Source organism: Notolepis coatsorum (genome assembly GCF_963971535.1).
Source record: "Notolepis coatsorum genome assembly, chromosome: 13".
Lineage (NCBI taxonomy): Eukaryota > Metazoa > Chordata > Actinopteri > Aulopiformes > Paralepididae > Notolepis > Notolepis coatsorum.
In genome coordinates, this window is record NC_140177.1 from 34,350,674 (window position 1) to 34,378,292 (window position 27,619).

Consider the following 27,619-nt stretch of genomic DNA (forward strand, 5'->3'; position numbering starts at 1 on the left):
GTGTTCAATGTGAATGCCGTTACTGACAATCAAATAATCAGAACCCCCCCCCCCATTTCATGCATTCATGATGGAACATAATAGCTATGATCTAGATTTGATTTCAGGATAATAGTGTATACAGGCAAGACATGGCAACGTGTATAGTGGAATCGACGTATAGGGCTTTAACTCAGGATTTCATGAATTACCCTAGAGCGGCGGCTAAGTGGCGCAGTGGGCAAGGCGCTCGCCACTAATGCAGGAGATGCTGGGTTCGAGCCCAGCTCTCTGCATTGCTACCAGCTTGGCTGGTCGTTCATACTAACAATTGGCAGCGTTAGGGGTGGAAAGCTGGTGGGTTGTGGACAGCGACTCCTACACGTCGGTTGGTGCGCCTGCGCAGCAGAATCAGGAAGCAACGGGGGCGGCATGTCCCTCCCACGCAGACCCTCGCCGCTGAGATTGCGCTGTGCAGGTGAAAAGATGGAACGGCTGCCTCCTTGTGTACCGGAGGAGACACGTGATGCAAGGCTTGGTCCACATTGCAGCCGGTCTGTGGGAGGCATGGCCTAACAGCGTTCGAGACAGGGAAGGTTAGAATTGGACAATACAAAATTGGGATGGGAGAAAAATAGAAAATGGGAGAAAAAGTTGATAATAAAAAAAAATGAATTACCCTAGAGCACTCTAAAACCATACTTATATTCACCACGGTATAAAACGGGAACGTATGGATGGGGAAAAAAATATTTTTTGCATCTTAAAACGGAAGATAGGTGATGTCAAATGGGCCATAGTATTGTGTCCATAGCTATAATATAGAATATAGTTATAGCTCTACAAACAAGGTGACTCAGTCCTATATTTTAACGTTTGGCAATGTGACCACAGGGCCCGACTAATCCCCGGCGCTGAATGAGTTAAGTGAGAGAGTTCCACGTGGACAACACTATTCAATCACTACATACAGTACAATCCTTTGTGTGTGTATATGTGTGTGTTCCTGTCCTGCTCTACACTGTATACATTATGGTTGTGACAAATTAAACTGAAACCATGTCTAATATTCTGAATGGTTGCCATGCCTACAAGGGCCTAAAACCGTTAAACCTGCACTATGGATACTCTGAATAAAGTATTTAGCAGCTAAATCACACAGAGTTGGTCTGGTCTGAGCAAGAACCCTCCCAGCAGGGATGAACACAGTGAAACTGTCCACAGAGCTCTCCTGGTCTGGTACAACCAGTGAAACTGTGTATAGAGCTCTTCTGGTCTGGTACAACCAGTGAAACTGTCCACAGAGCTCTCCTGGTCTGGTACAACCAGTGAAACTGTCCACAGAGCTCTCCTGGTCTGGTACAACCAGTGAAACTGTCCACAGAGTTCTTCTGGTCTGGTACAACCAGTGCTGCGAACTCCATGAAAGGCTACAGTTTTTTTGTTGATGTTTTCTCTCATTCGCCATTTTTAAACAAGGTGCAGTTACCGCTCAGGGCCACAGGGTGGCAATATTCCATAGTATAGCTTTATAGCCAGGCATGACAGAATAGTGGATCTGATATCAAAATGATGTTCAAAAATCTATTTTCCAATCATCTATAAAATTGTAATCATTCCACTGTCAAACCAAACATGTAGACTTTATAATTAAAGCAAATCAAATACAATTGATTTGTAAGGCCCGACAACACACGTTAATGTCCCCATGGGCCGGACACGTCTTCTTTAAACAAGTCAAGAAGAAACATCACAATAAGTCAAGAACAAAACAAGAACACCATAAAGTCCAAAAAATATAAAATAAAAGCAAAATAAATGCAACACTCCCACATACCCCACGCGAAGGTAAGGAAAAACTCACTAAAACCTAGCAATAGGAAAAAATGCACCACAGGCAATGTGGAGGAGAGAAACCTTAGAAGGGCCATTCAAGGGGGGATCTCCCTTCTTAGATGTCTGTGATAGTAGTGTTGCAATAAAACAGGCAAACAGTTGGTAGGCATGCACTCATGTGTAGTGAAACACAGATTAGTGCATGCGATAGCAACTGAACATTTTGAAAGATTAAAGATAGAGCTGATGGCGGATCTATTTGAGGCAAAGGGGGGGGGGGGGGGGGGGGGGGGGGGGGCGCAGAGAGGGTCGCATCCTCCCGGTTTTCATCACGGGACGTCCAACACTCCGGTCATCAGGGTTGCATCCATTAAGCATGTCTTTATAATTATGATTAAGCATGTCTTTATAATGATGATCCAGCATGTTGTCTTTATAATGATTCATCATATTGTCTTTATAATAATAATTCAGCATGTTGTTGAGTCTTTATAATGATGATTCAGCATGTTGTCTTTAATGATTCAGCATGTTGTCTTTATAATGATGATTCAGCATGTTGAGTATTTATAATGGAGATTCAACACGTCTTATAATGATGATTCAACACGTCTTATAATGATGATTCAGCTTGTTGAGTCTTTATAATGATGATTCAGACATATTGAGTCTTTATAATGATGATTCAGCATGTTGAGTCTTTATAATGATGATTCAGTATGTTGAGTCATTATAATGGATTCAACATGTCTTATAATGATGATTCAACACGTCTTATAATGATGATTCAGCTTGTTGAGTCTTTATAATGATGATTCAGACGTATTGAGTCTTTATAATGATGATTGAGACGTATTCTATAACATTGTTGTTGTTGTCGTCCAGTAGGGTCTCTGAACAAACTAAACCATCTCACAGTGTGTGTGTGTGTGTGTGTACAGTACCTCCTCTACATTGGAGGCCGTCTTGGCTGAAGTCTCCATGAATATGAGGCCGTGTTCTCTGGCAAACGCCTCTCCTTCCTCTTTCTTCACCTCTCTCCTCGACTCCAGGTCACTAGACAGACAGACAGACACACACACACAGCTTTAATATGGGCTAGAATACTTGGTGATATAGATGGTTGTTAGAGAGGCGAGGAGACTCTGTTCCCTTCAGGTCTGAATCACAAGTCTGATGGTACCTTAGCAGCAGTGTTCCATCGGCTAGGTGTTGTTCCCCACTTGTACTTCCAGCTCAGAGCCTCTCACTCTCTAGTAGAGGTGTAAAGGTACAAGTATCCGTACCGAACCGTTTCAGTGTGTACCGTACCGAACGGCTGTGTAGTGTACCAAACAAATACAACGGTATGTTAACCACTAACGACCGCCCACCGGGTTGATTATTCATTTCAATATAGAATATTCATTGACAGCCCTACAAATACAATTAGTTACTGCACACTACATCACCCCTGAGTGGAACATGGAAAGCCAAACTTTCCCCCTGTACCGAAAACCCGCACCGAACATCGACTTCAAAACGGTTCCGTACCGTGGTTTGTGTACCGTTAGGCTTTGTGTCCACCGGGGGCGTTTTTTTTCAAGGGGGACCGCTTTGAAAAGCAAAAATATGCATGCTCAGAGCGTTTCCCTGAGTCTTGCGACTGCCCCCCGGCTCCGCCACTTGCTCGATGTTGATTGGTCGGTTGAAAAAAAGTTACCTTGATGAGCGGCGCTCCTCTCCAAAAGTTTAACTAGTTTAAACTTTAGGCGCTGGGAGCGCTCCGCCAAAAAACGCTGGCCGCCGAGAGCGCTAAAACGTGAGGCGCGGCGCTGGGAAAAGGAGCGTGCCTGTCGCGTCTGTAGCATAGAAATTAATGACAGAAAGGAGCGGACAACTCATAAAACGTCCCCAGTCGACACGGGCCCTAACACCCCTACTCTCTAGTCTTCTAGAGAGTAACTATCTCCAGCTCAGAGCCTCTCACTCTAGTCTTCTAGAGAGTAACTATCTCCAGCTCAGAGCCTCTCACTCTAGTCTTCTACAGTAACTATCTCCAGCTCAGAGCCTCACTCTACTCTTCTAGAATAACTATCTCCAGCTCAGAGCCTCTCACTCTACTCTTCTACAGTAACCATCTCCAGCTAAGAGCCTCTCACTCTACTCTTCTAGAATAACTATCTCCAGCTAAGAGCCTCTCACTCTACTCTTCTAGAATAACTATCTCCAGCTAAGAGCCTCTCACTCTACTCTTCTAGAATAACTATCTCCAGCTCAGCGCCTCTCACTCTACTCTTCTAGAATAACTATCTCCAGCTCAGAGCCTCTCACTCTAGTCTTCTAGAATAACTATCTCCAGCTCAGAGCCTCTCACTCTAGTCTTCTAGAATAACTATCTCCAGCTAAGAGCCTCTCACTCTAGTCTTCTAGAATAACTATCTCCAGCTAAGAGCCTCTCACTCTAGTCTTCTAGAATAACTATCTCCAGCTCAGAGCCTCTCACTCTAGTCTTCTAGAATAACTATCTCCAGCTCAGCGCCTCTCACTCTACTCTTCTAGAATAACTATCTCCAGCTCAGAGCCTCTCTACTCTTCTAGAATAACTATCTCCAGCTCAGCGCCTCTCACTCTACTCTTCTAGAATAACTATCTCCAGCTCAGAGCCTCTCACTCTAGTCTTCTAGAATAAGTATCTCCAGCTAAGAGCCTCTCACTCTAGTCTTCTACAGTAACTATCTCCAGCTCAGCGCCTCTCACTCTACTCTTCTAGAATAACTATCTCCAGCTCAGAGCCTCTCACTCTACTCTTCTAGAATAACTATCTCCAGCTCAGAGCCTCTCACTCTACTCTTCTAGAATAACTATCTCCAGCTCAGAGCCTCTCACTCTAGTCCTCTAGAATAACTATCTCCAGCTCAGAGCCTCTCACTCTAGTATTCTAGAATAACTATCTCCAGCTAAGAGCCTCTCACTCTACTCTTCTAGAATAACTATCTCCAGCTCAGAGCCTCTCACTCTACTCTTCTACAGTAACTATCTCCAGCTAATAGCCTCTCACTCTTAGGGTTGGGCACCGAGAACCCTAAGTTCCGGTTCTGGAAGTAACATGTTTGCATTTCGATTCTTAAAAAAAATAAATTTACTTTGTTAATTAATACCCTAGTTACAGTACAGAAACCAAATTAAACTGTATCAAGTCAACTGACAATGTGAATAGTATGAAACGAAATTAAGATAAAAAAATTAAAATAAAAAAAAATATCTCCTGCGAAATAAGCTGTGACCTGTTTTGACCTGCACCTCAAAGAATCGGAATCGAGAATCGGTTAGAACAGGAATCGAAATGGAGAATCGGAATCGTTAGTCGATAGTCACTCTAGTCTTCTACAGTAACTATCTCCAGCTCAGCGCCTCTCACTCTACTCTTCTACAGTAATTGTATCTCAAGCTCAGAGCCCCTCTGTAGGGATGAATTTAAAGGCCAGAGAAGCTCCCATACTGTGAGTCTTTTCTGAATATGGTTGTGGAGGAAATGATCTAATTCCTAGTTGCTAAGGAACATAATGACTATTAATGTGTGTGTGTATGTCTGTGTGTGTGTCTGTGCATGTCTGTGTGTGTACCTCTTGTTTCCGATGAGCATGATGACCATGTTGGAGTTGGAATGTTGGCGAGCGTCCTCTAACCAGGTCGTCAAGTGGTTGAAGGTGTCCCTTCTACACACACACACACACACAGTTAATAGTAGATGATGTTGAACAAGCACTAAACTCAGTTGCATTCGTGTAAAGTCAGAATACAATCTTCTGCTAGTATTATAGTGTAATGTAAACTACAGATAAATAACTTCATAGAGACACATTTAAATATATCTACCTATATGTATCGTGCTTTGATACATATTTATTTATTCTTACTGTATATATTAGGGGTGTAATGGTACATGTATTCGTCCCGTGAATTTACGGTACGGCCGTCACGGTGCGGTACGTGCAGCCATACGAAGAATACGCCTCACAGTGGCAACACACCAGTCGCACATGCAGGCACTCGCGAGGTCCGTGCGAGAACAGCGCAGGTGGCCGGGCACACCGAGGCACATTTACATTGGAACAGCTGCAGGGTCATTACAATTTTACAGTTTTCTTTAGTTTTCTTGTTCGCCCAATAATGTTAACCAAATGAAACCAATGGAAAGAAACACACCAACAAACACACCAACATTCTCTCCCGCCGGACTCGAGTAGGGTAAATCTGCAGTGCCGCAGCCCCATACATTGCCGGACTCACAGGCACAGCTGATCAAATAAAAAAAAGAAACATACTTTTCCTATAGAAAATTATTCTATTTAATAATAATAATTATCATAAATATAATATATAAATAAATTATATATAAAAAATATATATATTAACACATTGGATGCCACGGACGTTTTTTGTCGTTAGTTCATGCCGGCATTTGAGTGCCCCCAACGCTATATAGCGTCTGTTTGCAGTTTTTTTTTATTGGCGATTTGAATGAATATTTCATCAATCGAGCCTCGGGTTAGTGCTGCAGAGTCTCTCTGAGCTCAATTGGGAAGATACCGCCCCCTATCGTCTCTCCCTGTGTAACTTCACCCCATTACTTTAGACTGATGCAGGGGGAGTGGTCAGTTTGCTCATTATACTTTTCCGTCAAGCCAACTGAAGAGACCAAGTGATCGCCGGCCATCAGAACAGCGTGGATTATGTATTTACAGTACCAACACTGTAATCAATAAGCGTGATCGATATTTGGAATGGCGATCAGGAATTGGAATAATCTTTTTGGATAACATCGGATCTCAGGTAAGGAATTTATTTTAGCAGTCTTAGGATAATCAGACCTGTTTTCACAGAGATATAAGCGTTTGCCCTATGCGTGTGTGTGTGCACGGTGATCGCTGATGAAGATATGAGAATATATTTTTCAGCCCGCCTCTATAGCGTGCATAAGTACACATATACTATCGATAATCTAGCGTTTATTTGAAAACTATTCATAAATAGGCCGAAAAACGTTTTTGTGTATGCTAGAATATTCCAGTAAATGCCGTTTATCACGGAATCTATAAATTTTCCTTGAAAACGAGGGCTTTTCAAAATGCTATAAAAAGAAAATGAACCGATAAAAAAAAGAATCCGTTTAGACAATGTTGACTGCAAACAAGTCATTGATAAACGACAGGCATATTAGACACATAGCCATAATTTAAGAGAGATTATGCGTTCACAACGCTATCATTGAAGTGGGTGCTGGCATTCAACAGGGTTTCCAATGTTAATGGCTGGCACTCAAACTGTTAATAATAATTATAAATATTTTTTTTCTGTTGTAAAACTCGTACCGAACCGTGACCCCAATACCGAGGTACGTACCGAACCGTGGCTTCTGTGTACCGTTACACCCCTAGTATATATATATACACATCTGTCTGTACATACCTGCATATATTCCTTTTTACATATCTGTAGATACTATATCTATACATATCCCTTAACTACTCTTACTAGTTACGCTGCTGGCCAGTATGACTTACTACCAGTGTCATACTGTACATATTATACTACAACACTGTACATACATCTGATTAGCACTATTACTTAGTAATACTCATTTATATATTTTATACCCAGTTTAATCACTTGGGCCCAGTAGTTCAGAACTTTTAATCTCAATCAGATCAGATTAGATTTTAAAATCCCATTTTTTGTGATCCAGGATCAGACAACTCTGCCAGATTTTGTCCCGGTATTTCAAAGCAATTCCGGATAGGATCACCCTGATCCAGACGTTTCAAGATTACTATATCCTGAATATCAGTGCTTTAATACTACCAATCTCCATCTAGTGGATATGAAAAATAATACAAGGAAGACAAGAGACCACATTGCAGAAACATCTATAATGTCTAATTATATTTTTAAATACATAAAGGACATAAAATCATAATGGAATTGTAATTAAAAAAAATACTCCCAGTAGGGTAACGACAAAAAAAACATTAATTCAAAGGCAGCTGGATCGTCCAGGTGTGCTTTGAGGAGCTGAATTCTAAGTGAGGTTTCGGTTTGCTGAAGGTGATGACAGATGGACTTTTTTGTTGTTGAAGATATTTTTTAATCTAAATTACATTTGTGATTGACAATCTTTGTTGCGATACTTTTAACGAGCATAAACATTTATGTCATCAACATTTGGTTGAAAACAAAATAGGCCACCACAAAGACCAAAGAATTAAAAATAAAATGGATTTGCCATGAAGGCTAACAATTTTGTAGTATTTCAGTTAACAAACTTTGCCATCTTATTTATATTGAAACATATTTTAAAATAAATTGTATAGTACATTTTGGTAATCCACTGGAAATCCACCCCTCTGCTGGGATCAAGATAATCCAGTTTTTTGGGATCAAACTGATCCCAATCCTGTGTTGTCGGTTTGAACTACCCGTTTTGAAGATTTGATCCAGATGAAAGCTTGGATTTGACTTCCTGATCTGATATATCAAAGTGATCCTAATCCTGTTTTTTGGTTATGAACTACCCAAAATCCAAATCTAATCCGATCAGATAGGGATTAAAAGTTTTGAACTACTGGGCCCTGTACATTGTATATTACTATTGCACTTTACTGCTACAGTAGCACTCTGGTTGGATGCCAAACTTATTTTCGTTGTACTGTCCTTGTGCTACATGATGACAATACATTTTCATTTTCATCGAATCTTATCAAATTTTTGGATTAACATGTAGAAGCCCTAGCCTTGTGTTTTACCTACCAATGATGATGATGATCAGTAGAGTCCTTTCTCATACTAGCTCTGGATAGTTAGCCACAAACCTATGCAAAGTCAATGGGGGTCGAGCTACAGTCTGTAAGCTGACATTTACTCCACTGTGCACACAAAGTAAAGTTCAGTGAGCCTCAGTCAGCTTGTACAGACAGGACCTGGACCCCATTGAAGAATTAGCTATTGTTAGTCTGTCCGATTGGGTATAATGACTAACATTGTCATCATAGGCTATAGGAAGAATTAGCTATTGTTAGTCTGTCCGATTGGGTTTAATGACTAACAACATTGTCATCATAGGATAGGAAGAATTAGCTATTGTTAGTCTGTCCGATTGGGTTTAAAGGCCAACTTGCATGTTGTATTTTTGTTCAATAAACAATGTGGACTAGGCCAACAGTGACTTTCATGAAGGGAAAAAAAATTATTGAAATTGACCCAGTTTTAGCGTTTTTAATCAAACATTTTGTCTGCCCAACACAATCACCACGCACGTGGATATTTTAATCAATGGTTCATAACGTGCGCGTGTAATCGAAATGATGTCGTCACAACAGGTGCAGGGCACCAGGGGGCTCTGAGAGTCACACACAGCTAGTGGCAGGCACTGCAGGCAGAGAGCCTTGCTACTACTAGCCGAATGAAAATGTATCTGTTTCACCTAACAACACTATTGCTCCGTGATCATAGCCATCCATCTCTAAAGCTAACCACTATTTGTAAAAGCCACAACCACGTTACCATATTTGTAATAATGTAAATCATTGTGTCGTTGTACATATTGTGTATACACCGTTAGAAGCTAACATAGCTTAGCTTGGTAGCTATTGTGCTAACAACATATCCCGACGTCCGGCTCGCTGGCCGGCATGAACGCCCGACCCAAAATGGTTCTCTCCTCTCTGTACACCCCCGTCCCCACGGGTACCCTGCCGGGGAGCCCATGGACGCGACAACGGCGGCAGCCGTAGGGTGCTCGAGCCCGTAACGCTAGTGGTACACGATAGCTATGAGCTAACTAACGCTACAGGCTCAAACACCCTACGGCCGCCGCTGTTGTCGCGTCCACAAGCTCCCCGGCAGGACACCCGCGAGGACGGGGGCACACAAAGAGGAGAGAACCACCCCAAATCGGGCACTCATGCCGGCCGACAAGCCGGACGCCGCGGCACGGTGTTAGCACAATAGTAGCCCACTGTGATGCACCGAGTGGGCCACCATTGATCAACATGCAGCGACGTGTAGCTTGCATGATGCGTGTGCAGTGCTTTGCCACACAGGTCTGAGAAGAGGACCTGCACATGATTTTACTCGTTCCCCAAACTCCTCTACATGCCCCGATCTAAAATGGTTCACGACAGTAGACATAATGCTAACGTTAGCCAGCGCCATATATCCTGTAGTACTATGACCCGGACGGGCATAAGGCATACGTTTCCTGAAGTGACGTCACGGCAGTGCTAGCGTCTGATAAGCTTTTAGATTTGCTCGTGCATGTTATTCGTGCGTGGACCTTTTTAACCATTTCTGAGTGAAATTTCCGGTGTCAAATGGAAATAAATAAATAATTAAATTAGATACCAATGATGTAAACTACCCATAATTGCAGAGTAGGGTTTAACCTGCAAGTTGGGCTTTAATGACTTGATTGTTGCCACTAGTTTTGTATTCGATACAATCCCTCCTAAGTATTAGTTACATACTGCAAGCCACGCCCACTTTGGGGGAAAACATTCCTTTTCTGCTTTTCAGTAAATCACCAAAACTACTACTAAGCCCTGCATTGTTTGACGGCTCTACTAATAAGCTAACTAGATGACTAACCTAGATCACCCAAATCAGTGTTTTTATTGAGACATTGTTGTGTTGACACTGTGGAGTAGGTTTCAGTCAGCTTGTACAGACAGGAGCTCGACCCCATTGACTTTGCATTGGCTTGTGGCTAACCATCCAGAGCTAGCATGAGGAACAGCATGGATTGTGCTGAGAAAGGACTCTATTGATCATCATCATCATTGGTAAGTAAGAAACAAGAATATGGTTCCAAAAATCACAACTATGCCTTTAAAAAGGGCAAACTACATCCAATGCATATACATGTTATCCATATGGTCCAAGAAAATATGAGTGAACATGAACAACTCTCCCCCAGTGTGAGCTTGTGACATCACTCTGGTTCCTGGCGTTGGGAGAGAGACTGAACCACCCCAGGCCATTGGAGTAACATGTTGGAACTCTTACATTTGGGCGGTGTTCTTAAAAGTAGAATATTGATACTTGGGATGTTTACAGATATGGATATTCTCTATTTTAAATACAACCCGTTAGGGTTAAAGTGATTGGCACCTTGTGATGTCATAGACTAGCAGAGCTCCAGCTGCTCCTCTGTAGTAAGACCTGGTGATGGACCGGAACGACTCCTGACCAGCCTGAAATATATAGAACATGTACATAAATATATAGAACATGTACATAAATATATAGAACATGTACTACATAAATATACAGGGCATATACATAAACATATTAAAAAATGTATGGAAACATATAACATACATAAATATATACAAATATATAATAACAATTATGGTCCTATAGCCATGTGCGATGGAGCATATAGCCTATGCTATTAAATAAAAACATATACAGAATATAAAATAGCCATACATATATACACACTGTGTATTTATATAATCTGAAGTGAAAGCTTCTGGTTTCTTCCTGATTCTCTATTTTAGTTCAGTTCATGGTTTTAACAGTCCTGATTATCAAATCAAGTCCAGGTCCTGTTTTCAGTGAGCTGAGAAGAGAGGATAGAGAAGGCCCTGTCACTGGACAGTGGACACAATGGACCAATCCCTCCCACCCTCTCTCGGTCTCTACCCCCCCCCCCCCCCCCCCCCCCCCCCCACTACCGTCTCCCTTTCACTCTATCCCCCTGTAGCCCCCCTCTCTATCTCCAACCTCCCTCTCTCTCTAGGCCCCCCTCTCTCCCACTCCTCTACCCCTCCCTCTCTCTCTCGGCCCCCCTCTCTCCTACCCCCTCCCTCTCTCTCTCTCCCCTCCGTCCTCTCTCTCTCTCCCCTCCGTCCTCTCTCCCTCTCTCTAAACTCATTCTTCCTCTCAGTTTCCTGCTTGCATCACTCATCCTTCCATTATTCCCTCATGAATATGTGTCATCCTTCTATCTCTCTCACTCTGACCCCTCTCTCAACCTCTCCCTCTCCATCTAAAGCCATTCTATCCCTCTCTGCCCCCCCCCTCTCTCCTATAACAATAGTCTCTCTGTCTTCAGTATATAATAAACAATATTCTACAGCTGTAGACAACCTCAGGAACAGTCTGTTCTGTGCTATACTGTTCTATTCGATACTGTTCTGTTCTACAATGCACTGTTCTATACTGCTCTGTTCTATACTGCACTGTTCTATTATATACTGTTCTATACTATACTGTTCTACACTGTTCTATACGGCTCTGTTCTATACTGTTCTATACTGCTCTGTTCTATTATATACTGTTCTATACTATACTGTTCTGTTCTACACTGCACTGTTCTACACTGCACTGTTCTACACTGCACTGTTCTACACTGCACTGTTCTATATGGCTCTGTTCTATACTGTTCTGTTCAACACTGTTACAGTATACAGTTCTGCTCTATACGGTTCTGTTCTATACTGTTCTGCTCTATACTGTACTGTTTGTTCTATACTGCACTGTTCTATACTGCGCTGTTCTATACTTCTATACTATACTGTACTGTTCTAGTCAGTAAGTAGTGTTATTATAAATGATGAATGAGGCTGAAACAGAAACAGAGAGGGAGCTGTCTGTCTGCCATCTGGCACACACACACACACCCTGTCCATGTGGTGATGATGTCAGCCCTGAGCCAGTGAGCAGCAGACGTCTCATAGTGGAGGACTTGATGAGCAAACAGCAGCAGGTGATTCTCATTTTCAACCTCTTTTTCTTCTCCAATCATCGGTCTCACCAGTCTCACCATCAGTCTCACCAGTCTCACTCTCATCCATCCCAGCCAGGATCTCATGGACCGGTCTTTGTGTTTTTCTGGGCATTGGAGGCGCCGGTCATTCTATTCAACAAGGCAACCAGTCAACTGTCTGCTTTACAGGATGTGATGACTGCTGAACGCTGGCCCCATTGGAATGGTCTGCTTTACAGGATGTGATGACTGCTGAACGCTGGCCCCATTGGAATGGTCTGCTTTACAGGATGTGATGAACACTGGCCCCATTGGAATGGTCTGCTTTACAGGATGTGATGACTGCTGAACACTGGCCCCGTTGGAATGGTCTGCTTTACAGGATGTGATGACTGCTGAACACTGGCCCCATTGGAATGGTCTGCTTTACAGGATGTGATGACTGCTGAACACTAGCCCCATTGGAATGGTCTGCTTTACAGGATGTGATGACTGCTGAATGCTGGCCCCGTTGGAATGGTCTGCTTTACAGGATGTGATGATTGCTGAACACTGGCCCCATTAGACTGACTGGCAGCCAATTCCATCACCCAGGAAACACAACTTGTATTACCAGTAGGGCTGCACGATTAATAGATTTTTAATCGAAAGAAGCACCAGAAGACATGAGGTCTATAGGAGACAGCACCAGAAGACATGAGGTCTATAGGAGACAGCACCAGAAGACATGAGACTATAGGAGACAGCACCAGAAGACATGAGGTCTATAGGAGACAGCACCAGAAGACATGAGGTCTATAGGAGACAGCACCAGAAGACATGAGGTCTATAGGAGACAGCACCAGAAGACACTGGTCTATAGGAGACAGCACCAGAAGACATGAGACTATAGGAGACCGCACCAGAAGACATGAGACTATAGGAGACCGCACCAGAAGACATGAGGTCTATAGGAGACAGCACCAGAAGACATGACTATAGGAGACAGCACCAGAAGACATGAGGTCTATAGGAGACAGCACCAGAAGACATGAGACTATAGGAGACAGCACCAGAAGACATGAGGTCTATAGGAGACAGCACCAGAAGACATGACTATAGGAGACAGCACCAGAAGACATGAGACTATAGGAGACAGCACCAGAAGACGTGAAACTATAGGAGACAGCACCAGAAGACATGAGACTATAGGAGACAGCACCAGAAGACATGAGGTATATAGGAGACAGCACCAGAAGACATGAGACTATAGGAGACAGCACCAGAAGACACGAGACTATAGGAGACAGCGCAAGAAGACACATGAGTCTATGAGGACTGTGTGTTCAGTAGGCCCTCATATTGTCACATCATCTCCCTGCATCTTCACAATGCTTCAGCCTTCATACATAGAGCTCTGGCTCCACCAGCTGGTGGGCCTGGTGAACTGCGGCTACAGCCACAATAGAGTTAAGTACTTCACTCTGTTCCACTTCATTCAATATCTATCAACTCTACTGGCATGGATGTAACAAAGATGACTATCCTCTCCAAGACAGAGGAAATGGTTGTCGTGGACGATGACATTTACACCGACTTTGTTTTGTTATTACACTGAGACCTGAACACACACTGAAGCAATCTATACATAAGTGATCTATAAGAATCTATAGGGTTGGGCATCGTTTGGATTTGAACGATTCCGGTTCCGATTCTCCATTTCGATTCCTGTTCTAAACGATTCTCGATTCCGATTCTTTGAGGTGCAGGTCAAAACAGGTCACAGCTTATTTCGCAGGAGATATATATATATATTTTCATACTATTCACATTGTCAGTTGACTTGATACAGTTTAATTTGGTTGCTGTACTGTAACTAGGGTATTAACACTTTGGATGCCACGGACGACATAACACGTGTTATCAGCCCGCCCCCTGAATGCCCACGACGACAAATATCGTTTTATTTTTTTATTAGCGATCTGAATTCATATTTCATCAACCGAGTCTACCGTTGGGAATCCAGCCCCATCAGGAGCTCAGATGTGAAAAAAGCGCCCCCTATCGTCTCCCAGATGGTAATGCACCCTTTTGGAATGGACTCAATGAAAATGGATATATTAAAAAAAAACGGAATCCACATTTTACTTCTCACGCATGTACCCCGAGCCGATCGGATTCATTGTGGAGCTTCAGAACAGCGTGTAATATGTGTTTACAGTATGTAGCATTGGATCAATAAAAGGATAGATTTTTGGAATGGCAATCAGGAATTGGAATAATCTTTTTGGATACCATCTGATCTCAGGTAAGGAATCTATTTTACCAGTCTTAGGATAATCAGACCTGTTTTCACAGAGATATAAGCTTTTCCCCTATGTGTGTGTGTGGCTGTGCGAGCGATCAGGAACTAAGAGAATCGATTTTCAGCTCGCCTATATAGCGTGCATACGTACACATAATACTATCGATAATCTAGCGTTTATTTGAAAATGATTCATAAATAGGCCGAAAAATGACAACGTTCTAGAATATTCCAGTACAGGGCGTTTATCACGGAATCGTTTTATTTTCCTTGAAAACTAGGGCTTTTCAAAATGCTATAAAACGGAAATTAACCGATAAAAAAACAATCCGCTTCGACAATGTTAACTGGAAAATGAGTCATTGATAAGCGACGGGCAGATTAGACATATAACCATAATTTAAAACATAGATTAGGCGATATTAACGCTAACATTGAAGTGGATGATGGGCATTCAAGGGGGTAAAAAGGAAAACACGGCCGGCTCTGAAAGTGTTAATTAACAAAGTAAAATAAAATAAAAAAATTATTATTTTTTCAGTTAGGCTGTAATAGTACAGTAGTCCACACACACACACACATTCAGTTAAGTTAAGTTGGAATATGACTGTAATACAGTTAAGTTGGAATATGACTAATACAAACAGTTCAGTTTGTCAGGTACATGCAACACAGATTACAGTGTTAACATCTGTCTGCTTGAGAAAATACCATGTTCTGCAATAAAAATGATTGAAGTGAGATGAACAGACTGAACTTTATTTTATTAAATAAAACATGTTGACAAAGTTTTACTTTGCAGTTGAAAAAAGGTAATAAATTAAATTAAAAAAATTAATATATATTATGAATTGAAAATGGGGGACCCTGATGTAAACAAGACAAAAGTCTTTCTCTGGTCTGCTGCATCCCCTTAACACTTTGAGTGCCACTCACGAGATTTCTCTGTTTTTTTATAGGTGGTTGCTAGCCACTCACGAGATTTCTCTGATTTTTTTTTTCTCGATCTAAAAAATTATTGCATCACTTGAGCCTACCCGAGTATAGCCGAGGGGCGCCGGCGATCACTGTGGAAAAAAGCGCCCCCTGTCGTCTCCCAGATGACATAAGTGATTTTGTAATGGACTCAATGAAAATGAATGGGGGAAAAAATCCGGTACTCCACATTTTCCAGTTCACTGATCCAGCCGGGGGTTACCAGAGTTCATTCTGGAGCCTCAGAGCCCCGCGGATCATGGAGTTCTACTGTATCGCGTTGGATCCATACACGTATCGATTTTTTCGAATGGTGATCAGGAATTGGAATATACCAGTTGGATACCATCTGATGTCAGGTAAGGACTCTATGTTATCAGTGGTAGGATAATCAGAGTAAGTTTGATGAAGTTATAAGCTGTTTTGTGAAATGTCTTCTTTCGGTTTCACTGTAAAACTCTGTGAGGAAATCAACGGAGCGATTATCAGTGCGCGGCCGTAATGTGCTTGCGTGCACGTATAATATTGATCATCTAGCGTTTATTTGAAAACGATTCATAAAAAGGCCGATGAATATCAACGTTGTGGAATATTCCACTAAAAGACGATTTTCATAGAATGCTCCAGAATGAGCTGTTTTTTATATCAAAACGGGGGCTTTTCTAACTGATCTGAAATGGAAACGACGCGATAAAAAAACAATCTGCCTTCACAGCACTGACTGGAAAATAGTATTTGATAATGCGATGGGCAGATTAGACACATAGCCATAATTTAAAACATAGATTAGGCGATATTAACGCTAACATTGGCGCCGATGGTGGCATTCAAGCGGTAAAACGGAAAACCAGGCGTGGCGCTGAAAGTGTTAATAAGTGTGTATTGAGCTGTACTGTATTGTACCCATTCTGCAATCTGTTAATACAATTTGCAATCAATCAATCTGTTATGCTTAACACGCAGTACTATTAACTTTACTTAATTTCTAAGATTATATTATTTAGTTATTTTTATATGTGTGATCTAAAGATAAACAAAGGGTTTTAAAAGTGTTATATTTATCTTCTCTTATAGTACCAGAGAGAAGCTGAGGAGAATCAACCAGCAACAAAAGCAAAATGTATTAAAAAAATATATATATATTTATATATTTTTTTTACATTTTAAGATTGAACCTTTCCGCCGTGGTATCGAAAATGGTATCGAATATCGATACTTTTCAAGGTATCGCATCGAAGTTCAAAATTCCAGTATCGTGACAACACTAGAAGTGATCTATACAGAAGTGATCTATATGGAAGTGATCTATAAGAACTAAGTGATCTGATCTATAAGAAGTGATCTATACAGAAGTGATCTATACAGAAGTGATCTATACGTACTAAGAAGTGATCTATAAGAAGTGATCTATACGAAGTAGGGGTGCACGATATTGATTTTTTTGACCCCGATATCGATACCTTTCTGCTCCTCAAGGTCGATACCGATAACCGATATATATATTTATTGTATTATAAAAAAAAATTGTATGTATATTCCTGTAGTGTTGACCTAACCTGATTTATCATCACATGAGCGTTACTACTATGAACAAAACAAAGCCAAGAGAACAGTTTTGATTCCTCAAATAAAGTGACTATATTTATTTTTCCAAATAAATATAATTTGAGTCAATCACAAAATTCACAATCCGTCAATGTCATTAACAATGTGTTTCCCTGAACAATGAGTGAACTAAAAACCAACAGGTATTGTGCTTCGTCAGTAGGGATGTGTACCATTCACATTTTAACCGATATGGTACCTGTGAATCGATACCGGGTTTTCGGTAGTTTAGTCTCTAAAAATGTAATCTACCTACCTCAGTTGTGAAAAAAAATATCCAAACTTCAAATAACCACATTTCCGACCATTTTCGGCTTGCCATTGCCCCGACTGCTTTGTTGTTGAATCAAGTCAAATCCTAAGTAAGCATATATTGTGCGTGTGAACGTTGACATGAAAAGAAAAAAGTTTAAAAAAAAAAAAAAAACGTTTTTTTTAATCTGAGATATCAATAATTATATCGGGTTTATCGGGATGACGTCATAATTGCTGATATCGGCCCGATAATTATCGTGCATCCCTAATAAGTGATTTATAAGAACTAAGTGATCTATAAGAAGTGATCTATACAGAAGTGATCTATAAGAACTAATATATACAGAAGTGATCTATAAGAAGTGATCTATACAGAGGTGATCTATACAGAAGTGATCTATAAGAAGTGATCTATAAGAACTAATATATACAGAAGTGATCTATAAGCACTAATATATACAGAAGTGATCTATACAGAGGTGATCTATAAGAACTAATATATACAGAAGTTATCTATACAGAGGTGATCTATAAGAACTAATATATACAGAAGTGATCTATACAGAGGTGATCTATAAGAACTAATATATACAGAGGTGATCTATAAGAACTAATATATACAGAAGTGATCTATAAGAACTAATATATACAGAGGTGATCTATAAGAACTAATATATACAGAGCTAATATATACAGAAGTGATCTATAAGAACTAATATATACAGAAGTGATCTATAAGAACTGATCTATAAGAACTAATATATACAGAAGTGATCTATAAGAACTGATCTATAAGAACTAATATATACAGAAGTGATCTATACAGAAGTGATCTATACAGAACACAGGAGGAGATGACAATCCTGGGGGTGTAATGACATATCTTTGTGTGTGTGTGTGTGTGTGTGTGTGTGTGTGTGTGTGTGTGTGTGTCTGTCTTACCGTATCCCAGATCTGCAGCTTGATCTGTTTTCCATCTATAGTGATCATCCTCGCTCCAAACTCCACCCCTGGACACACACACACAACACAACACACCAAGGTTAACCAGTGTTAGCAGAGAAAATATGTCAGATGGTGATGATGGCAGATGACAGACAGACACATAGAGAAACAGAGTGCCTTACCGATGGTGAGGTCGTGAACTGGCTGAAACCTCTTGTCTGTGAACTGTAGTAATAGACACGACTTCCCCACACCTACACACACAAAATAAATGAGCATTAAATGAGGTTACACACACACAGATAATTCATTAGCAATATATTAGGTTACACACACACACACACACACACACACACACACACACACACATAGGCCTGTTGCAATAAGCAATAAATCAATTTATCGCGCAATAATGAAAATGAATGCAATGATTTTGACGGGCGCAATTAATTGCTATTTGCGTGTTTGTTTTAATGAGGCGGGAACCAGTACCTCTCCGTGTGGGGAGGCGGGCCGCTGACGTTACTACAGAGTGCTCCTGTGAGCACCATGCGTATGTTGGGCAGTAGCAACGCTACATAGCTTAACTACATTTCTCAGTAGCGTGATGGTAGCGTCGCTCCTTTTGAACCAAGTAGCGTTCTTTGTAGTGTAGCTATTTTTAGACCCAAGTAGTGATGTAGCGTGAACAAACGCTATACGCTACTGCCCGGAGAAACTGGACTGCTAAATAAAGATTAAAGATCTAGCGTTGATGCTATGACGCTTCCTCCTCATCGTTGATTGCCTGTAGTAGCTGCATCTAACGTTAGTAGCTAACGTTAAAACTAACCTAAAGTTAGTTGTTCACCAACAATCTCAACATTTGTTTTATCATTAGCTCAAAAACACAGAACCGGACGACACAAGTTGTCCGCTCATAGGTTCTGCTAGGATAATAACTACAATACTTCCGGTCGGTGGGTTTCAAAATAAAAGAGCAAAGTCTAAAACACCGGAAAAGACGTTTATTTTGTACAGCGTTTTCCTCCACGAGTACTCAAGTACATCATGTGATCAATCGATCTGTTTTTTTTTGCCCATCCCTAGTTTATCCTGTGCTGAAAAATCTCCATTCCAATAGAGATAGTATATATTTGTGTTTATTTGATTATTGTTGAGCTATATTTTAATCGAGAGTAACTGGTAGTGTAGCTTACTACATTTTCCAAGTAGCTTGCCCATCACATAATCCGCAAGCCACAGTAAACAAACGCGAGCCACAATTAGGGTGACCAGGTGTCCCGCTTTTGGTTGTATACTGCACAGCCATTTTACCTAATGTCCCACGTCCCTCTTTTCGAAGCAAAAAATAAAAACATGGGTATAAAAGCCCCTTCCTACAGTAAACGTAGCAACCTGCCTCTTGTCCACACACATTGCTCTGCTCGTTTTATCATTGCTCTCACGGAGATAAAACTGGGAACGAGGTTACTCTGCTTCTGACGCTACCTCATATCTGATTGGTTAGGTAGTAATTTAGGATATTTAAAATGTCTTCCAATGTTAAATAAAGGTTTATTGCACTTTGAAACGGTGTCCTTGCATTATTATGCTATTATCATTATATTAGTAAAAAAAAGAAAGTTGATTGAAAACTTTTGGGAAATACATTTCTCAAAAAAATTATTTCTCTCAAAACCGCAATAATATCACTTATCGCAATAATTTCTGGGACAATTAATCGCCCAGCAAAATGTGTTATCGTGACAGGCCTACACACACACACACACACACACACACACATATATATATATTACACACACACACCCACACACCTGTAGTGGTTCCACACACAGTGTTATGTCCAAACAGACATGCAATACAATTATATCGGAATATAAGAAAAATATTAAAATAAACAGTGTAAACAATATAATTAAAATATGAGAAAAGTAAACAGTGTAAACAAAGGTGCAGATGAGGGTCTGCATGCCCTATTGGTTATATTATATGTTACAATAAATATAGGCAATAAATAATAAGAATCTGTATATATACTATTTTCTTTGTAATGGCCTGTTCAAAACTTTACTGTTTGCCAAAATGAAATAAAAACTAACGCTACCATTTTCCAAATGAGTGTCGTTTTGAGTTTTCTAAACTATTGAAATCATGAGGCAGAAGTTTACTCATTAGAGCTGTAATGGAGGTTGCTGTTCCTCCCGTCACCACTAGGTGCTCCCCTATAATAAGGAATGGAAAAGCCGGTCTCTTGTGGATTATAGATTGCGCTTCAAGTTCATAATGACCACGGTATGCAACTAGGCTGCAACTATCGATCCATCGATGAGTGGTTATAAATGTTACGGTCTGTTGGTTTATTGTTGAATTAGAACCTAATGTAATCGTGCCTTTGCAGAAACAACAGCTTTGCGGGCGGTAACGCATCTGCCACCCCCTCCAAAACTTTTGTGTCTATCAAAGAGGGACACAAATCTGTCCCGAGACACAACGCGAATGCTGTCCAACACCCGGATACTATTGAAGAGGAAAACAGACGTAGACGGTCAGACACAACGGATGAATAAAGCCACATACTGTTTAGACAACATTCACTTTAGACACTTCATAATTCACACTACACCATAATTTCCTCTATTTATTACTAAAATATTTGCACTACATCGCTACCTAATTTTCTTGCATTTTGTACTTTAGTTATGCATATTGTATATTTTGTATAGTGTTTGGCCTTTATTCTTTTTACTGTATGAAGCACAATCTCAGGGGGCTCATACAGAACCAAGCATTTCACTGTAATGTACATGTAGCTTATATATGACAAACTTGAAACTCCAGAACACGACAGAGTGAACATCCACCACTGTGTAGCCGTGGTGCAGAAAAGACAGCGCAGACACTATAGGAAATGCAAGAGAGTTTGGAAAAACCTAATTTATCTAATGTGGGGAAAATAAATAGGCCTATCTGGGAAAATAACCTTACGTTGAGATAGTTTGTGGTGAATTAAGCCATATAACACCCCCCACACATACACACATTCTCAGAATGAGTAGAAAGCCTTGTGTTTCTTTTAAAGTATTTTCTTTTAGAATGATACCTCCTGTTTTTACTGCGTGCTGTGTTTTTATTGTGCCGTTTCTTGTATTGGTATATTTTAATTGATTAATCGTCTTGTTTGTCTGTATGCACTGTAGCTACGGATCAGAGCTAAATTAATTTCCCTTGTGGACAATAAAGAACATCTAATCTAATCTACAACATATAGTATGTACATCATTTTAATGTAGTCTACATCAGAATCTTAGAAAAACACGCAAAAAACTATGCATCCAAGAAGAGAAGATAGTTCATCTCAAGGTTCTCTCTCTCTCTGTCTTCATTTGCATAAGAATGGCTCAGAAACAGGTAATTGGTGGTGCAAGAGGCTGACCTCCCCCCACCATCCTCTGGGTCAGAGGTCGTCGTCATGACACCAGAGATGGAGCCAGCTGCTGTGTTCTTCTAGACAGCCATTTTAGACTCAAATGTCAACAGACACCACAGAGAGTGAGAGAGATAGAGATAGACAGATAGAGAGCGAGAGGGGGCAAGCGAGAGATAGACAGAGAGAGAGAGGGCGAGAGAGAGAGGGCGAGAGAGAGAGAGGGCGAGAGAGAGATAGACAGAGAAAGAGATGTCAAGAGTCACCACAGAGAGAGACGTAGAGTAGACAGAGAGAAAGAGATGTCAAGAGTCACCACAGGACAGAGAGAGAAAGAGACGTCAACAGTCACCACAGAGACAGAGAGAGAGACGTCAACAGTCACCACAGAGAGAGAGAGACGTCAACAGTCACCACAGAGAGAGAAAGAGACAAAGAGAGAGAGAGAGAGAAAGACACATCAACAGTCACCACAGAGACAGAGAGAGAGACGGAGACAGACTGAGAGAGAGGGGGGGGGGCAGAGAGACAGAGGGAGAGACAGAGATAGAGACACAGAAAGAGACACACACGCACACAGACAGAGAAAGGCAGAGAGAGACAGAAAACCAGTCATTGGTCTTTACTTCATGTCTCATATTTTCTGAAATCACAGATGGAGTCATGGAATGTGTGGAACTCAGAAGGCCACAGAGTTGTGAGAATGATATGACATTAATAATTCTACACTAAAGCATGGGCGGCTACGTGGCGTAGTGGGCAAGGCCCTCGCCACGAATGCGGAGACGCTGGGCTCGACTGTTCGAGCCCAGCGCTCCACATTGCTTTCAGTTTAGCTGGTCGTTCATACTAATACACATTGGCCGTATTAGGGGGTGGGAAACTGATGGGTGGGGATCGGGCGTTGTGGACAGCGACTCCTACAGGTCGGTTAGTGCGCCTGCGCAGTAGAATCAAGAAGTCGGGGGCAGCGTGAGCCTCCCACGCGTTACTCCTCGCCACTGAGAGATCGAGCTGCGCAGGTGAAAAGATGCGACTGCTGTTACCTCGAGTATCGGAGGGGACTCGTGCTATGTATGACTTAGTCCACATTGCAGCCGGTTTGTGGGAGGCAAGAAACAGCGTTCGTGACAGGGGAGGGTTGAATTGGATGATACGAAATTGGGATGGGAGAAAATATAGAAAATGGGAGAAAAAGTGGATAAAAAAATAATAATTCTACACTAAAGCAATAGGAGTTGGGGCTAGGGTTGCCGAGGTGATGTGAAATTTCCCATGATTAATAAACTCAACACCGGAATTACCGGCGACACCGGACATTTTACAAAATCAATATCTGTAGAGCGCTTACTTTGATCTTTAACGTTATGCGGCTACATTGATCCACTGTGTCTGTTCGTCTGTTTTTAATTCATTTTCAATGACTAGTATCCATTTGTTGGACAGACAGAGTTGATGTTATGTTCTAATTTAAATACAAACCAACGGACAGTAATTCCTTCCGTCAATTTTCTATTCTTTCATTGACTGATCGACGACGGATCAATGAAGCTGCTGCCTTATTTAGCGCATCGTGCAAATATACTGTTGCTTGTCTGGACCGGTCCTCAGCTCCTCTCCAGCTGCGGGGTTTAAGCTGAAATATTTCCAAATCCTCTGCCATCGTCTCTAGAGCCTACTTTCTCCCCTTCACGTGAAGTCAAATCTACTCTAAGTGAAAGTGAATCTTAAGCGACTCTGTACTGTGACCTCTAAAATAGATCTGCTGTCCGCGCAGACACTCACTTTATAATGTTGCCTGATTAAGTATTAATAACACGCTTAGTATTTTACAAATTAAGAGTTTAAACTCTGTTATAAAGACACTGGTTCTCTGCTGGTGGTCATTTAACCCATTTAGACCTAAAACGCCTGCTAATAATGCATTATATAGCCTGCATATACTAGGGGTGTGGACATTTCTTGATTCCAAGATGCATCGCGTTGCGGACGTGGACGATTCAGCATCGATGCAGTGACAGAACATAATCGATTATTAAATAAAATAAAAAAGGTTTTTACACTCTTGCTAGCTTTTATGTTCTTTTACAATGTAGCACTTTGGGATTTGCTCCACAACTATAAAGCACCCTACAAATCAAATATATTATTAAAGCTAGTGCTCTGGTCCTGCATCCACTCAACTCATAGAAAATACAGCATCAGGCAGGCTATTCTAAAAGTATTGATACTGAATTACTGATACTAATAAAAAGAGTATTTAACCGTTTTTAACAGCTGGGTATCGAGATACCTTTCTAGTATCTGTATCATGCAACACTAGTAAAGACATTTATTTTGACATTCTGATTTAAGAACTTTCTAAATAAAAGTAAATTTATCTGACTGCTTGTAATAATTGATGAAAAAGTAGCCATGTGCAGTAATAGATTATACAATCGAGGATGTAATATATTATTGAGCTGCATTGAGATGCATCGTAGAATCAAATCACGGACAGCTGAATCGTATTCGAATCGTGAGGCCAGTGAAGATTCACAGCTCTAGCATATACACGCAGATGTGTTTTCCGGTTTCAATGGGTTAAAGGATAACTCCACTATTTTGGGAAATTAGCTTATTTAACATCTTCCCTGGAGTTAGACAAGAAGATGCATACCTTTTTTGTCTCTGTGCGTGCATTTTAGCTTTGGGAATAGATGCTCCGTTAGCATAGCTTAGCTTCATCACTGGAAGTGAGGCAGGACAGTAGCCTTACAGTGCCTTACAGTGTATTGCAAGGTCTGACATTGACCAAACTTGATATGCATGACCTTGGTGGGCTCTAGGTCAACTCCTGAAAAGGGGGTCAATGTCAGACCTTGCAATCAAAAGTTAGGGGCGCACTGAAATTATGGCAAGGGTTATTAGCCCCCTAACTTTTGATTGCAAAGTCTGACATTGACCCCCTTTTCAGGAGTTGACCTAGAGCCCACCAAGGTCATGCATATCAAGTGACAGCGGAGAGTACAGGTACAAATACAATAAAAAAGCGGGTGGGGGCTGTTGTGTAAACCTTGTACTCTTTAGTTCACATATAATAAGAGATGAATTATTTGCTTGCTCCACCAGTGCACAATAACACAAACCAACTCTCGTTACCACAACGCTTTACGGTATTTTCACAGCACTGTCGCAACATTACCGTAAAACGTGAACACCGTTGTGATGAGGACTGGTCTCGCCCTCTGCTGGTGCGTGTGTGCACTACACTCAAAACGCTGTTTCCAGGGGAGGAAACTAACTTTTTGGCTTACCAGCCAACTGGCGAGTATCTGATTTTTTTTACCAGCCAAACAGATTTTTTACCAGACAAAAAAAATCGCTAATTGTGATAATTACTTCTTTGTATGTCAAGCCGTGTCAATGTTGTGTATGCATCTGGGTAGGCACACTGTGCCTTTAAGACAGCACAGTAGTCTTACGACAGTGCTGTGAAGTACCGTCAAGTGTTGTGGTAGCGTCAGTTGGGTTGGTGTGCTGTTGTGCACAGTGCACTGGTTGAGCTAGCCCCTTTCGTGACTGCGATGTGCAAGCCAGGGGCTTTTGAGCATGAAATAAAATGTCTAACCTTACGTCGTAGTCCGGTGCTTTTTTGGAAACATTATAGTCATAACAGATACACCTAGCTGGCTGCTTTGAGCACACAGGGCTAACGTTAGCTAGCAAGCAGCTATAGCTAAAACGCTAACTAGAAGCTAACCACTGTATACAGTTCCAGTAGACTAACATTACACCTCTGTGATTTAAATGTGTCCTTAGTAACTTATACTCGAGGGTTGTACTAGGGTTGGATGCAGTTCCCCGTTGGTCAGTCTGTCTGTTTTCCATCTTCTGCTATGTTTAACGTTATCTGTTTGCGAGTGCTCCTGATGGCTAGCCTAGTACCGCGGGACTTTTATTATTATATGTCCGCGGGTTGGCCAGTACTGCGCAAACGTTTATTAAACATTATATGTCCGCGGGTGGTCTTGTGCAGTGCTCTCGTGGCACTGTCAACTAAAGCGAACACTCAGAAGACGCGCACCGTTTGCCAGTGCAGTGATTGCAGAATGTTTAATTTTTTTGTATACTCGCCAGCAGGGGAGGAAACAAACTTTTTGGCTTACCAGCCAACTGGCGGGTATCTGATTTTTTTTACCAGCCAAACGTAAAAAATACCAGCATTTGGCCAGTAAAGTGGCCTAATTTCCTCCCCTGGCTGTTTCTATCTGTGATTTTGACGGTATTGATTTTCAATACAGTCAGGATTTCTAAATACCCTGGTATACCGTAATACCGTCCAAGCCTAGGTCCTACTGTAACACACAGTACATAAGCCATCCAGTGCATGTTTTTCCTAATTTTATGGCATGCTTTCTTTCCATTTCTAGATATCAAAAACAAAAGGCAAATGGTAAGATCAAGAAAATGGAAGATCTTACCTCCAAACAATATGAAAGGGGAAAAAAACAATGGAGAGAAAATTCGAACAGGCATTATGCTAAAGAGAAAACACTGAATGCCATCTTGGATTTGACCCCTCCCTCCATCAATGAGCCAGATGCCGCACAGGTATCGGAGCCAGATGTAGGCCTACCGGTACCACCAAGCCCCCCAGAACTGCCATCAAACTGCCCAACACCAGAGCAGACGTCCACCCCCAAAGCAAGAAGAAAAAGGAGGATGCAAGATGTCCAGGTAGTACCAAGCCCTCCCGAGCCACCTTTGAACTGCCCAACACCAGAGCAGACCTCCACCCCCAAAGCAGGAAGAAAAAGGAAGGCAACCATAACCTCACTGAGGTCAAAACTGAGGTAGACAAAAGATCAACGGGAAATCCAGTCCCGAAAATACTCTAACCTAACGAAGCAGCTTAGAAGGCTACAAGAAAAAAACAAAAAAGGACCAGCACCTTTGATAGGCACCATTGAGAAGAGGCACCCACCGGATAGAGCCCAAGACCCTGCCCAACAACAGCCAGAGACGATTGATGGGACATGTTGTGAGTAGGGATGCACCGATATGAAAATTGGCCGCCGATACCGATACCGATTGTTCAACTAACACTATCGGCCGATACCGATACCGATATTTGTATATTTGTATATAAGTATTTGTAATTTTTTTTTTTTTTTTAATGAAACTACTGTATATTTGTATGTGTATGTTTGTATTTGTAGGCCTCTTTACTTACTTAAAAAAAGGAAACATCAAGAAATATGTTTATGGTATCACTATCTCTCTCCCAGTATCGTCTTGCGGCCTGCAGAGGGATACTATTTTCTCAACCAGAGCTTTCAACCAATGCAATGGAACCATTCTGGCGGCCTGCAGCGGGATACCATTCTCTCAACCAGAGCTTTCAACCAATGCAATGGAACCATTTTGATTGACAGTCGATTCGGCCAATTACGCCACACCGCTAGCACCCACCTCCTGCTGTCCTTACCACCAATCGGCAAGCGTTTATTCATTTTTCTACTTTCGGGCATGGCCATTGTTCTGTTTGCGAGAGCAGAACACACTTAACGTAGCTACGTTA

General features: G+C 41.4%; 1 protein-coding gene across 1 annotated transcript in view; it reads right to left on the bottom strand.

Annotated features, from left to right (window-relative positions):
- Nucleotides 1-27,619, bottom strand: part of rab2a (RAB2A, member RAS oncogene family) — an 86,943-nt gene that overhangs the window by 29,014 nt on the left and 30,310 nt on the right. Inside the window, exons 2-6 of the mRNA XM_084327300.1 lie at nucleotides 18,812-18,883; nucleotides 18,627-18,694; nucleotides 10,963-11,045; nucleotides 5,421-5,513; nucleotides 2,760-2,871 (exon numbers count right to left, since the gene is read on the bottom strand). Coding sequence (XP_084183426.1) covers nucleotides 2,760-2,871; nucleotides 5,421-5,513; nucleotides 10,963-11,045; nucleotides 18,627-18,694; nucleotides 18,812-18,883 — 428 coding nt within the window. The remainder of the gene's footprint in view (nucleotides 1-2,759; nucleotides 2,872-5,420; nucleotides 5,514-10,962; nucleotides 11,046-18,626; nucleotides 18,695-18,811; nucleotides 18,884-27,619) is intronic.